This window comes from Salvelinus fontinalis, chromosome 11, assembly GCF_029448725.1.
Source record: "Salvelinus fontinalis isolate EN_2023a chromosome 11, ASM2944872v1, whole genome shotgun sequence".
In the NCBI taxonomy this organism is placed as follows: domain Eukaryota; kingdom Metazoa; phylum Chordata; class Actinopteri; order Salmoniformes; family Salmonidae; genus Salvelinus; species Salvelinus fontinalis.
The window spans coordinates 13,884,125-13,896,886 of NC_074675.1; the positions used below are offsets into that span (position 1 = coordinate 13,884,125).

At 39.3% G+C, this 12,762-nt stretch overlaps 1 protein-coding gene across 2 annotated transcripts; it reads left to right on the plus strand.

Annotated features, from left to right (window-relative positions):
* Positions 1–999: 999 nt before the first annotated feature.
* LOC129865090 (protein mono-ADP-ribosyltransferase PARP12-like) lies at positions 1,000–12,277 on the plus strand. Of its 2 annotated transcripts, XR_008761314.1 has the most exons (4): positions 1,000–1,395; positions 2,644–2,779; positions 3,176–7,379; positions 7,431–12,277. XR_008761314.1 is itself a non-coding variant. In XM_055937566.1 (3 exons), exons 1-3 carry the CDS (start codon positions 1,124–1,126, stop codon positions 4,112–4,114), a joined length of 1,347 nt encoding a protein of 448 aa, XP_055793541.1. In that variant the 5' UTR covers positions 1,000–1,123; the 3' UTR covers positions 4,115–12,277. The 2 variants fall into 2 exon arrangements, 1 of the variants encoding a protein (XP_055793541.1); XM_055937566.1 differs by having other exon boundaries at positions 3,176–12,277.
* Positions 12,278–12,762: the final 485 nt, after the last annotated feature.

Sequence of the window (12,762 nt, forward strand, 5' to 3'; positions counted from 1 at the left end):
TGGAAAAGGAGGAGGTTGAAAGGGGGGTGAGTGTAACGGATGTGAAATGGCTAGCTAGTTAGCGGGTACGCGCTAGTAGCATTTCAATCAGTTACGTTACTTGCTCTGAGACTTAAGTAGTGTTGCCCCTTGCTCTGCAAGGGCTGCGGCTTTTGTGGAGCGATGGGTAACGACGCTTCGTGGTTGACTGTTGTTGATGTGTGCAGAGGGTCCCTGGTTCGCGCCCGTGTCGGGGCGAGGGGACGACGTAAAGTTACAACTGTTACATATAGTCTTTCACATATGATGGCAATGCTTACACATGAAATTTAATAAAATAGTCTACAAAGTTTGATACTGGCTCTAGCATTGAGCTTATTCCTGCAACCACTGGTCTGCCTGAATAATTGCCTTGTGTTTTAGGTTTGTGTAATTTAGGCAAAATGCAGATCACAACGTACAAGTTGCAGTGAAGTCATTTGAGGGAGAGCAAACAGATCTTGTCAAGTTTTTGAAGAATCTGGTACACCTCTTAACATCAATTTGCAGCAGAGTAGTCAACCCTATGGCAAAAATGTATTTCCTGAAGGATACCATTGATGGACATCTCAGTCCATCACCATACCTTTTAGAGAGCACGGTGTACCAACTCAGTCTTGCGCCAGAAGACAAAAGGTCATTCGGAGACAGTGCATCAACTACATTGTTGCTTTAAGCAAGGAGCTGCAAGCAAGGCTCCCAGACAACCTTGAAGCCTTGCGACACATGGCCTTGTTCAGTGTTAAGGAAATGCTAAAGAATGTGTAGGTTTACTAGTTAAAAAGAAAATAAATAAAATGTAATTATTCAATAATGTGTAATTGTTCAATAATTCAATGTGTTGTGTTTAAAAATAAAAAATCTAAACTAACAAATGTCAAATCATATTTTTCGCCGAGATGGCCAGTCAATTTGAGGAACGTTATTGTGTATCCTACGTAATGACGCAGGTGAGTTATTACGTAATGACGTCATCAGGCAATGACATCACAACGTCATTGAACAACTTTTCGCAAGAAATCGACTTGCCTCTAGCAACTTCCCCTGAAAATTTGTTGGCAACACTGATTTGAACCGTCAAGGCAGAAGATCTACGGTGACGGAAATGGATACAACAGCTCTGGTCTATAAGATACTCTGTGCCCATAATGGGTATTTTGAGCTGGAAGAAATGCGTGCCAACTTTAGCACGCCAGAAGATGACCTGGAGAGTGTTTTAGGGAATCAGGATATGTTTACCAGTGCTGTCTTTGAGGGAAACGAACTGATATTTGCCAAGACGAAGATGCGGTTATGCAGAGACAAGGAATGTAATGGCTGCAGCAATTTACATCTGTGTATATTCTACCTTTATGGAACGTGTCGATTCAATGAGGGGTAAACCTTGTTATTACTTTGGTCAATAGGCCTTGTCAGACTCCCTAATATGCAGTTTTTTAATCATATTGCTGGGATGTCACGTATTAATTGCCTTGTTTTGAAATGTTCTATATAAAAAATGGTATTGTATTATGCAACATGTAGGCTAACTTAAATGGCAAGTTGTGAACAGTTGGTAGTAGTGGCAGTAGTCCGGTTAATATTGTTTGTAGATTTTTTTTCTATATAATGTGGTTCTAAATATTAAGATTTAGAGGTTTCAGTATGTATTTTAGAAACTGTAAAACGTTACTGAAATGTAATTAAGACAAACAAAATTGTGGCATTTTACTCTAGCTAAAACACGGCCATAAAAGCTGGGGCGTGTTATAAAGCAATACAGCTGCTCAATAGCCATTTCCCTTTTTCATTTGATATTATATGCTTTCGCCAACATTTTCCCGTTTAGTATTATCAATCTCAAAATGCTGTTTTAAAAAAAAAAGAAGGGCAGTAGGCCTATTAGGAAACTATTGCTTTCTTTTGATAAGGACTCAATGAAATTGCTAGCCACTGCCCTCGTTCAATGCCATTTTGACTACGCTAATACTTCCTGGTTTCGGAGCTTATCTACATTTATGAAGGGGATTCTCCAGATAGCCCAGAATAAACTGATCAGGGTAGTATTGAAGGTGAGTCCACGTACTCACATAGGCAGGGGCTGCTTTCAGGAACTAAACTGGCTGCCTGTTGAGGATAGGGTGTCCCAGATTAGACAAGGTTTGGTTTACAGTATTTAAGTGATTACTTTCCTCGTGTTAGGGATGCACACAATCACAGCACCAGGTCAGGTGTTGCTGATGTGTGTTTATACAGGTTCAGGAGTAATGCAGGGAAAGGTATTTTCTTGTATACTGGAGCCTCAGAATGGAATGAGTTGCCTCTGCCCATAAAAACAATGTCCTCTCTGGGCAGCTTTAAACATTTAAATAAAAATATGTTTGATGTCTTCTGTGCCCATATGATGTAACTGCAATGAAGAGATAGATGTTCTTCTCTGTTTTTGTTTTATTATTTCACTGCCATACTGTGTTTAACTGTGTTCGATCTTGTCTAGCCATCTTGTCTCAAGGACCACAGTGGAAATAAGTCCCAGACTTTGTGTTATCCTCTGATTTTGCTCATGTGCATGTATGACTTTTTCAAGTTTTATGTGTGCTTGTTATTTTAAATGGTCCAATTAATAAACTAAACTTTGATTTTCAGACAACGATGCCGCTTCTGTCATGAGCTGACGTCAGAATACAACATCAGAGTCCTGAGAGAGCATCACCTGGAGAAATTGGACAGGAGGGAGCTGTGTGTGTTACTGCAGCAGAATGACAACACTCTCTTACCCCCAGTAAGCTCGTATTTTCAGCCTCCTTGCAACTTATTGGAAGCAATTTAAAAGCACAAACAGAAACATACTTTCAGAAGATAAATTATGTTTTATTCTTACTTGGAATAAAAAAATTAACATTCGTAAGTAAAATGGGTTCATATGAGAATGTATTAATGCATCTTAAATACATGACAAAACATATTTTTTAGCTAGACATGGGATGGGTTGGTAACCAACTGGCAGCAAACAGTAGTGTTTTCTTTACTTCATTCTCTTGAGTCTTGTTCATATTTACATCATAATATAATGACCTAATACTATATATCCTCTAAATTGAGCATGTAGATATCCAGAGTAAAGAAGTTTAATACATTTGATGTGCACCTACTTAGAGTGGTCTGTGTTTGTCTCCAGGTTTGCTTCACATACAACAAAGGTAGTGGAGAGTACGGATACTGTCCTGACAAGGAGAGCTGCAGAAGACTCCACGTCTGTGAGCGCTACATCAGAGGAACCTGTGCTGCAGACGTGGACTGTGGCAGGTCTCACGACTTCAACGAGCCCCACCCGCTCAACACCCTGCAGCAGAGGGGAGTACCTAATGAACTGGTGGCATCCATGTTGTACACCTACCGCAACATCCAGGCCATTCAGTATGAGGAAGGCTCTAGACCTGTATGTCATCCTCCTCCACCACCCCCTCCCCCACAAACATATTTCCCGGCCCCCAATGTTGTCCAAAGAGAGACCCACTACATCCATTTGCAGCCAATCATAGTACACTCACAAGTGACCCCTTCAATGCTCTGCAACTTCAAGTTAAAATCACGTCCCTTTGTCCAGACCAAACCCAAGAGCCATACTAAGCCATCCTCATCAGCTTCACACCAATCAAAACCCTCTAAACCACCTACACCAGCTCCACACCAATCAAAATCCTCTAAACCACCTACACCAGCTCCACACCAATCAAAATCCTCTAAAGCGCCTCCACCAACTCCACAGCAATCAAAATCCTCTAAAGCGCCTCCACCAACTCCACAGCAATCAAAATCCTCTAAAGCGCCTCCACCAACTCCACAGCAATCAAAATCCTCTAAAGCGCCTCCACCAACTCCACAGCAATCAAAATCCTCTAAAGCGCCTCCACCAACTCCACAGCAATCAAAATCCTCTAAAGCGCCTCCACCAACTCCAGCGCAATCAAAATCCTCTAAAGCGCCTCCACCAACTCCACAGCAATCAAAATCTTCTAAACCGCATCCACCAGCTACACACCAATCAAAATCCTCTCAACCAGCTCCACATCAACCAAAAACAACCAAAGCTCCTCCATCAGCCAGGCGAAGATGAATTTTTGCAGAAATCATACAGTACCAGTCAAAAGTTTGGGGACACCTACTAATTTCAGGGTTTTTCTTTATTTTTTTACTGATTCCTACATTGTAGAATAATAGTGAAGACATCAACTATGAAATAACACGTATGGAATCATGTACTAACCAAAAAAGTATTAAGCAAATCAAAATATATTTATCATTTGAGATCTTCAAAGTAGCCACCCTTTGCCTTGATGACAGCTTTGCACACTCTTGGCATCCATCTTCATCCAGTCCATGCTTCTACAGAGTCACTCAGTCCCCGCAATTTACAGTAGTTTTTGTTTTTTTACCTTGACCTTCTGAAATTATTTATTGATTAATCTATCAATAATATGTAGAAGATGCATATAAAACTAGCCTCATTGTTTAAGTGCAACTTGCTATATAGGATCTTAATTTGATCACAGCAGCAAATGCAAACTTGTAGTTGAGGTTTAAAAGGGCTTCTAAAGTTTGTAATTTCCACTTTAAAATGTCAGACTTGCCCAATCAAAAAAAGTTGTCAACCCCGACAAAAGGTAATAATAATCCACATTTCCTGTTGCTTCAGGATTGTTTTCCTGCTGTGAAGAAACTGGTCAAATTAAGATCCTACATCTGTATCATACTGACAAGATATACAGTACGTACATGTGTCAGGATTTGAACCCTTGGAGGTAGGAGAAAACTGAGACTGTTTGACAGGAACATTATCTCTCTGCACCACACCAAAGCTTTGGTTGTTAGAATTTCATGATATCTTGATAGTTACATGTGTTTCCTAGACTATATCAGAAGAGCGCAGCCTTGGCTGGATTTTAACTCACAACATTTGCGCTTCTAATATGTTTTTATCAACTTTCTAATATAGAAATGAATAAAGTGTTTATTGTGCAAAGTCCTTATGTTTTGTGACTGACATACTGGATATCTCAAGGCTATACCCTGACAGAATTTCAAAAGAAACAAAGCGAAAGTATCATTTCTCTACAGTGCAGTGACCATTCCTCTCTGCCACCATAGCAGTTGAAATGGAGGTCATACATTTGGACACCACAGAAACACTTTTTATATACAGTACAAATAGTATATGAAGTCAAACGCATATCACCTGATCAGGGGTTGCTGGGCACAAAGGATCACCTAACGAAGAGGATTAACGTGTGAGTCCTACTGTACAGATGTAGAATCTTAATTTGAGCCAGTTTTCTACAGCAGGAAAATAATCCTGCAGCAATAGGAAATGTGAATTATTACATGGATTATAATTATGGACATTTTTGTAGGGCTTGATACATTTTTTGTTAGTGCAAATCAAGTTTGAATTTTCAAATTGGAAATTAAAAAGTTTAGAAGCATTTTATTAACTCAAATACTCTACAAATGTCAATTTCTTGCCAACGTGGTCTCAGAGCATTTCATATTATTCTGTACGTAAATCCGAGACACTCCATTTAGTATATGTTACGTTTCGTATGGTATGTATTAATTTGTGGATGTCGATCATCCATTTCGTGTGATCTGTTACAAATGACAATTCACATGATATGTTATGAACTGCAATTCGTACAATATGTTACAAATTGTAATACATATAATATGTTATGAAATGCAATTCATACAATATGTTACACATTTTCCAAATATAATGTATGTTACAAATTTGCAAACATATATGTTACGAATTCCAATTTGTTGTGGCTAAGGTTAGCTAGGTTGCTAGCACTAACGTTAGCTAGCTGGCTAAAGGGTTAGGGGAAAGGTTAGCTAACATGCTATGTAGTTACAAAGTAGCTAAAACTTTGTATGTAGTTGCTAAAATTCTAAAGTTGTCCGTGATGAGATTCAAACACACAACTTTTGGGTTGCTAAACATTTGCGTTATACACCCATCCATCCATTCACCCAGACCAACCACCCTCCTTTCGATTTTGCCTTAATGTAACTTCTATCTTATGTTACATTTGGTATGGTTACATATCATACTATGTTACGACTAGTCTATTAGACCCATTCTCAGCAACAAAAGAGTGATCAAATGAAGACGTCCTAAACTGGTAAATGTGAAGTAGTACAGTAGGGCTCATACACGTGCTCTAACACATGCCTTTATTGGTAAACAAACAGTCAACTTCATCAATAGTGCCACTGTATTCAACCTTAACAGCAATGATTCCAAATGTGTAATGGCCAACGAACAATCCAAGGCAAACAACGGCAGAATAAAAAAATTGGGTTTGGCTGGCAGGGCCAGGCTTTTGCCGAGGTATACATCCAGGCTTTGGAGTATGATTTGTCTGAGCTTTAATAGTGGAGTTACCATCACTGTTCTGTATGAGGCACTGGGGGTAAACCTGATACTTTTCAAAAACTACAAACACATTGGGGTCTTGGATGTTGTCCACACAGCTGTCATAGAAGATTGATCCTTCTGTTTCTTTAGGAGGTGGTTTCACATAGCTGAAGTTTCCCTCGGTGTAGTCTCCCACCAGCACATGACAAACAAACATGGACCTTGCTCCTGACTGGCTGGTGTAGCTGTGGGAGAACTTAGCATCCCTTACAGTAACTTGTTTTTAGCCCCATTATGATCTATGATCTTCACAGACATAAGCAAGCACATTTTCTGTGCCAATTCAATAGTTATTCATTTGAATTAATGGAAATATTGCATATACACTGTAGTGGCATCCCACTTTTTCTGTAGGCAGTTCTATTTGCTCCACATAGTCTCCAGTCAATGGTGTCTCTGCAAATACTGTCAACATGTTGAGTCAATCCCCCAAAAACTGTTTCTCATTGATGCTTCTTCCTGAGGATTTGATCATCTGAGCATGAATTAACCTATTTCAGTGTGGAATCATTTACAATTAGTAAGACTAACAAAGGTGCAATTCAAATGGTAAATTCCATAAGTGAATATTGATATAACTATCTCTTTAAGAAACCTACAGTGTATACATTCTATTGGCCAGAGTTTAGCACTCTCCCAACAGTGGGTTTGTGAACCCCCACTGTCATTTTCTCAAATGTTCTTGTGTACAGCTTTGTATTGCTTTGACCTTGACCACATTACTCTCTGATGAAAACATATTTACAGTAAGACAAAGTCATCATATGCTAATTTATAATATTACAAGCTTATGTAAGATACTGTACAGTATGCTATATGCTTTTTAGTTCCGTTTTTTGTGTGCTTGTTGAAGGCAAGACCACTCAAAAAAAAAACGTACATACTCTTATTAGGTTTCAGCAAGGTATCTTGCTGAAAGCAAGGCCATTCTTGCACTCTTACATACTCTTATTAGGTGTGCTTGCTGAAAGCAAGGCCATTCTTGCACTCTTACATACTCTTATTAGGTGTGCTTGCTGAAAAAAAAAATCCTATTTGCCTTCCTCTGCCATCTGTAGTGCCAAAACCGTAAAAGCTACCAACATCAAAACAACTTTAAAATGTGCATGCTGACTGTTTTAATTTTGCTTGAAAACAACTTTTGGAAACTACTTATACTTTCCACACTACAACCATATTTGCATGAATTCCAATGTTTCAATGGCCATTGGATTGAATGGGGAAAATTCTGGTCGCTACTAGTTTTCAACCGTTAAACATAGAAATACCATTCAAACTTTAAAACGTGCAGACCGGTCTGGAATAGTGTGCTTGTGTACAGCTTTTTGATACCGTTTTTACTTTTTTAACTATAACCATTTAAAATTTGCATAAACGCTCCAAAGGCTTAAATGTGAGGTATTTGGATTAGCCACTGCTCTTGAATCCTTAAAGATGCAAACACCAAACCAACATTGACATATACAGACTGACTCAACTTAGATTGTTGATGCCTTTTGTACTTTTTGAAATATAACCATATAAATTAGCATAAAACCTCCATAGACTTCAAAGGTCAAATTTGGATTTGCCAATGTTCTTGAACCATTTAAAAAAGAACCAGTGTTAAAATGTGCAGCTTGTCAATAGATCAGGTTGATTATATTTAGACTTTATAAACTATAAAACTTTTTGCATCACCAATCATTTTCTTTTCTTTTGGTAAGATTTTATTTTTATTTTTATTTTGGTCTTGACATAGGCTGCAGTCCAAACACGTAATTTTTACCCCCTCAGCTCTCGCGCTAGCCACTTTCCCTCAGGAGAATCCCCATCAAAACCGGATGCAGTTTGATTGCCATTTTAAGTGGAGGTCTAATTCACAAACGTTGCCCCCTCTACCCTCGATTTAGCTAGAGGGAGCAAGTGAAGAACTTTGATCACTTGTGGGGTTAATATGACCCACAATTCAGTAAAAACTGTAGTCACGTGTCAAAGTCCGGTGGCCGTGCAGTGTCCAACTTAATCAACATGGCTGCATTTTCGCCATTTGTGAGCTTGACAATAGCTTGCTAAAAATATATATATATAGATTGAATTGATTTTAGCGTTGGCAAATAGGAATGATGCTCAAATTGTCTTAGTCTAATTGTGAGGAGCCTATAAAAAGTAGCTAGCTTCATATACAGTGGGGAGAACAAGTATTTGATACACTGCCGATTTTGCAGGTTTTCCTACTTACAAAGCATGTAGAGGTCTGTAATTTTTTATCATAGGTACACTTCAACTGTGAGAGACGGAATCTAAAACAAAAATCCAGAAAATCACATTGTATGATTTTTAAGTAATTAATTTGCATTTTATTGCATGACATAAGTATTTGATCACCTACCAACCAGTAAGAATTCCGGCTCTCACAGACCTGTTAGTTTTTCTTTAAGAAGCCCTCCTGTTCTCCACTCATTACCTGTATTAACTGCACCTGTTTGAACTCGTTACCTGTATAAAAGACACCTGTCCACAGACTCAATCAAACTTCTCCAACCTCTCCACAATGGCCAAGACCAGAGAGCTGTGTAAGGACATCAGGGATAAAATTGTAGACCTGCACAAGGCTGGGATGGGCTACAGGACAATAGGCAAGCAGCTTGGTGAGAAGGCAACAACTGTTGGCGCAATTATTAGAAAATGGAAGAAGTTCAAGATGACGGTCAATCACCCTCGGCCTGGGGCTCCATGCAAGATCTCATCTCGTGGGGCATCAATGATCACGAGGAAGGTGAGGGATCATCCCAGAACTACACGGCAGGACCTGGTCAATGACCTGAAGAGAGCTGGGACCACAGTCTCAAAGAAAACCATTAGTAACACACTACGCCGTCATGGATTAAAATCCTGCAGCGCACGCAAGGTCCCCCTGCTCAAGCCAGCGCATGTCCAGGCCCGTCTGAAGTTTGCCAATGACCATCTGGATGATCCAGAGGAGGAATGGGAGAAGGTCATGTGGTCTGATGAGACAAAAATAGAGCTTTTTGGTCTAAACTCCACTCGCCGTGTTTGGAGGAAGAAGAAGGATGAGTACAACCCCAAAAACACCATTCCAGCCGTGAAGCATGGAGGTGGAACCATCATTCTTTAGGGATGCTTTTCTGCAAAGGGGACAGGACGACTGCACCATATTGAGGGGAGGATAGATGGGGCCATGTATCGCGAGATCTTGGCCAACAACCTCCTTTTCTCAGTAAGAGCATTGAAGATGGGTCGTAGCTGGGTCGAAACGAAACACACAGCCAGGGCAACTAAGGAGTGGCTCCGTAAGAAGCATCTCAAGGTCCTGGAGTGGCCTAGCCAGTCTCCAGACTTGAACCCAATAGAAAATCTTTGGAGGGAGCTGAAAGTCCGTATTGCCCAGCAACAGCCCCGAAACCTGAAGGATCTGGAGAAGGTCTGTATGGAGGAGTGGGCCAAAATCCCTGCTGCAGTGTGTGCAAACCTGGTCAAGAACTACAGGAAACGTATGATCTCTGTAATTGCAACAAAGGTTTCTGTACCAAATATTAAGTTCTGCTTTTCTGATGTATCAAATACTTATGTCATGCAATAAAATGCAAATTAATTACTTAATCATACAAGGTGATTTTCTGGATTTTTGTTTTAGATTCCGTCTCTGACAGTTTACGTGTACCTATGATAAATATTACAGACCTCTACATGCTTTGTAAGTAGGAAAACCTGCAAAATCGGCAGTGTATCAAATACTTGTTCTCCCCACTGTACATATTTTTGGGAATTCTGAAATGTATTGGAATAAATTACATAACTATAAAACTAGCTAGCCAGCTATGGGTAACGGTATACCCTGATGAAGACAGCATGTCTGTCGATACGTTGGATATTAGGTTATTAAATTATTGCATTTGAGCTCCTAGTGTGCGGCTCTCCTTTTAATGTTTTAACTGTAGCTAGCTACCTGACAGGAGTGCTACGTTAGCTTGCTAGGTGCATTAATAGCTTTAGGTTGGTTGTTTTTATGCTCAAAATTACCCACATAAAGGTTAGCATAGCTAGGAGCGAATGTGGACCCCATCGATGTTCCATTCGTTTGGAGGTAACGTAAACTCACCTCATTCCGTACAAATGTGCGAGGCTACAAAGAAAACGAATGGGACTGTAGTGACTGTGTTGACTTCAAAATCGGGGGTGTGAACTATGTTTCTATTCAAGCGTTGATCAACATGGTAATGGCTCTATAGTATTGGAGAAAAGTTGAAAAAACGGACCCTTCGTTACATCGTGACGTGTCATGTCGTAACGTACAGCACGCATAAAGCAACTATTTCCGTCTTACAATCTCTCTCCACCAGGTGTAGCACTTCTCTCATCGTTTAAAGACAAGACATGGACAGTGACGGGAGTAAGGGGGGATACCTAGTCATTTTATAATTCTCAAAGCCGCTGTTTACTTCTAAGATCACTTTAGCACCGCCCTAAAAACCCGATTCAAATTCGACACAAACCTTCAAATAGGTATGTAATGACACATTATATAAACTCTTTATAGTGTTTTATTTACATTTTAGAGGCGATAAGGTGATAAGTTGGACAGATCGAGTGAAAAAAAGCAATTTCCCCACACAACATCTCTCCTTCTCACCATCACGCATTAGTAGTATTAGCGTTTGTTGCTGGCATGTCATGCATAGATTTGCTAATCTTGCCTATGACAAAATCATTAAAGTAAATGGCAATATCAGTGGGTTTTTTGATGAATGATTCGCTGAATGATGGAGCTGTTTGCCTTTTTCCCCAACATGTCATTTAAGGTGCTCCAAAGCTTCTTACTATCATTCTTTATATCATTTATCTTTGTTTCATAGTATAGTTTATTTTTATGTGTAAAATATAAAGTAGGGAAACTACACAAATGTAGTTTGATCATTTTCTTGGGTTCACAGTGCATACAGTACGCTAATAAACGCTTGCTTGTCTTTCTTTTTTTTTTTACTATTTCTTACCTTGACACCATCACCAACAGTGCTGAAAGAAGATTTAGTAATACAACTACCATGCACTAAATTCTGGTAATAGGACTCTGGGTTGTACCAAATAAGTTTGGATAGAGGACAGATAATGTCATAAAATGGTCAATGTGAAGTTCTGAAAAATGTTCCAGGATAATTTTAACAAACTTTGGATCTAAACAGACCTTTGTCAGGTGTGTCCATTAGTCTCCTCCCATGCCACCAACATTTACTTCTCCTCCTTTAGTACCTTTAGGGCCTACGGTAATTTCATGTTGTATGTTTTATGGGGAAGATGAAAAAACGAATTTCTATCCATCAATAAAGTTGAATATGAAGCTGATGTTTTTATTTTGAATGTTTGTAAATGTAATTTACAAGGAATTACTTTCATATTTAACTTCTGAAAACTACATTTCAACTCTGAATCTGAATATTTAAAAAAAATCTGTATGTGAATGCAATTGCCTAGTTATCAAGTTTAATTGTTACTAGGAGTTGAACTATGACCTTTGGCCTTGACAAAGAAAGAGAGGCCAGGAATACTGGTAGAAATGGGATTCATACTTGGAAGACTATAAAATAATTCAACAAAATAATGTTGCAGGAATGCTTATTTTATTTGTGTTTAATCTGAGATGGTTGTTGTCATGGCTTGCTGAAATAAAATGGAAAGACCATACATCCCAAATGATATTGTGTTTACATAGGGGTGCAAATTTATAAAGCTCACAAAAGCTCTGAAGAAGGCCTTGAATGCCGATATGTAAAGCTTAATAAAGGGCGGTGATACTGGCAAGAACAGTGTGTGGGTTTCTTCTTTTTTTCTCGTCTTGTTCAACTGTTGCCATGCGCCTGCAGCAAAGATGGCTCAGATGTATGCATGCCTTTTGAATTTTGAACTTTGCATACATTAACATGGTTTGAATGAGAACAATAGGAATACAGTGGTATCTTTTAAAAATATAATCCTCAACAAATGTTATTTAGATTTAAAACTACTAATCGTTGAACATGTGTCGAAGGAAGTAAAAGAAGTTGAAGATCAGTGAACAAGAGGTTATAACGAAGGAGATTCTAGGCCCAGACTTCACAGCCGTAGAGGTCTCAATCAACCAGTCCATTGGAAAATACAGCGACTTCCTACAAGGAACAAAGCTCAATAAATATCAGCGAGACACAGAGGACCACCAGCTCAACCAGGTCTACGCAATGGAAGGTCCAAGGACAAGAGCACCGAGAGGCCGACGTAGCAACGCACCAACACACCACTGACCGGAGGACACA

Coding starts and splice junctions, on each gene's coding strand:
- LOC129865090 (XM_055937566.1), top strand. CDS start 1,124: ATGGATACAACAGCTCTGGTCTATAAGATACTCTGTGCCCATAATGGG. Junction 1,396..2,643: donor ACGTGTCGATTCAATGAGGG/GTAAACCTTGTT, acceptor TTTGATTTTCAG/ACAACGATGCCGCTTCTGTC. Junction 2,780..3,175: donor ACAACACTCTCTTACCCCCA/GTAAGCTCGTAT, acceptor GTTTGTCTCCAG/GTTTGCTTCACATACAACAA.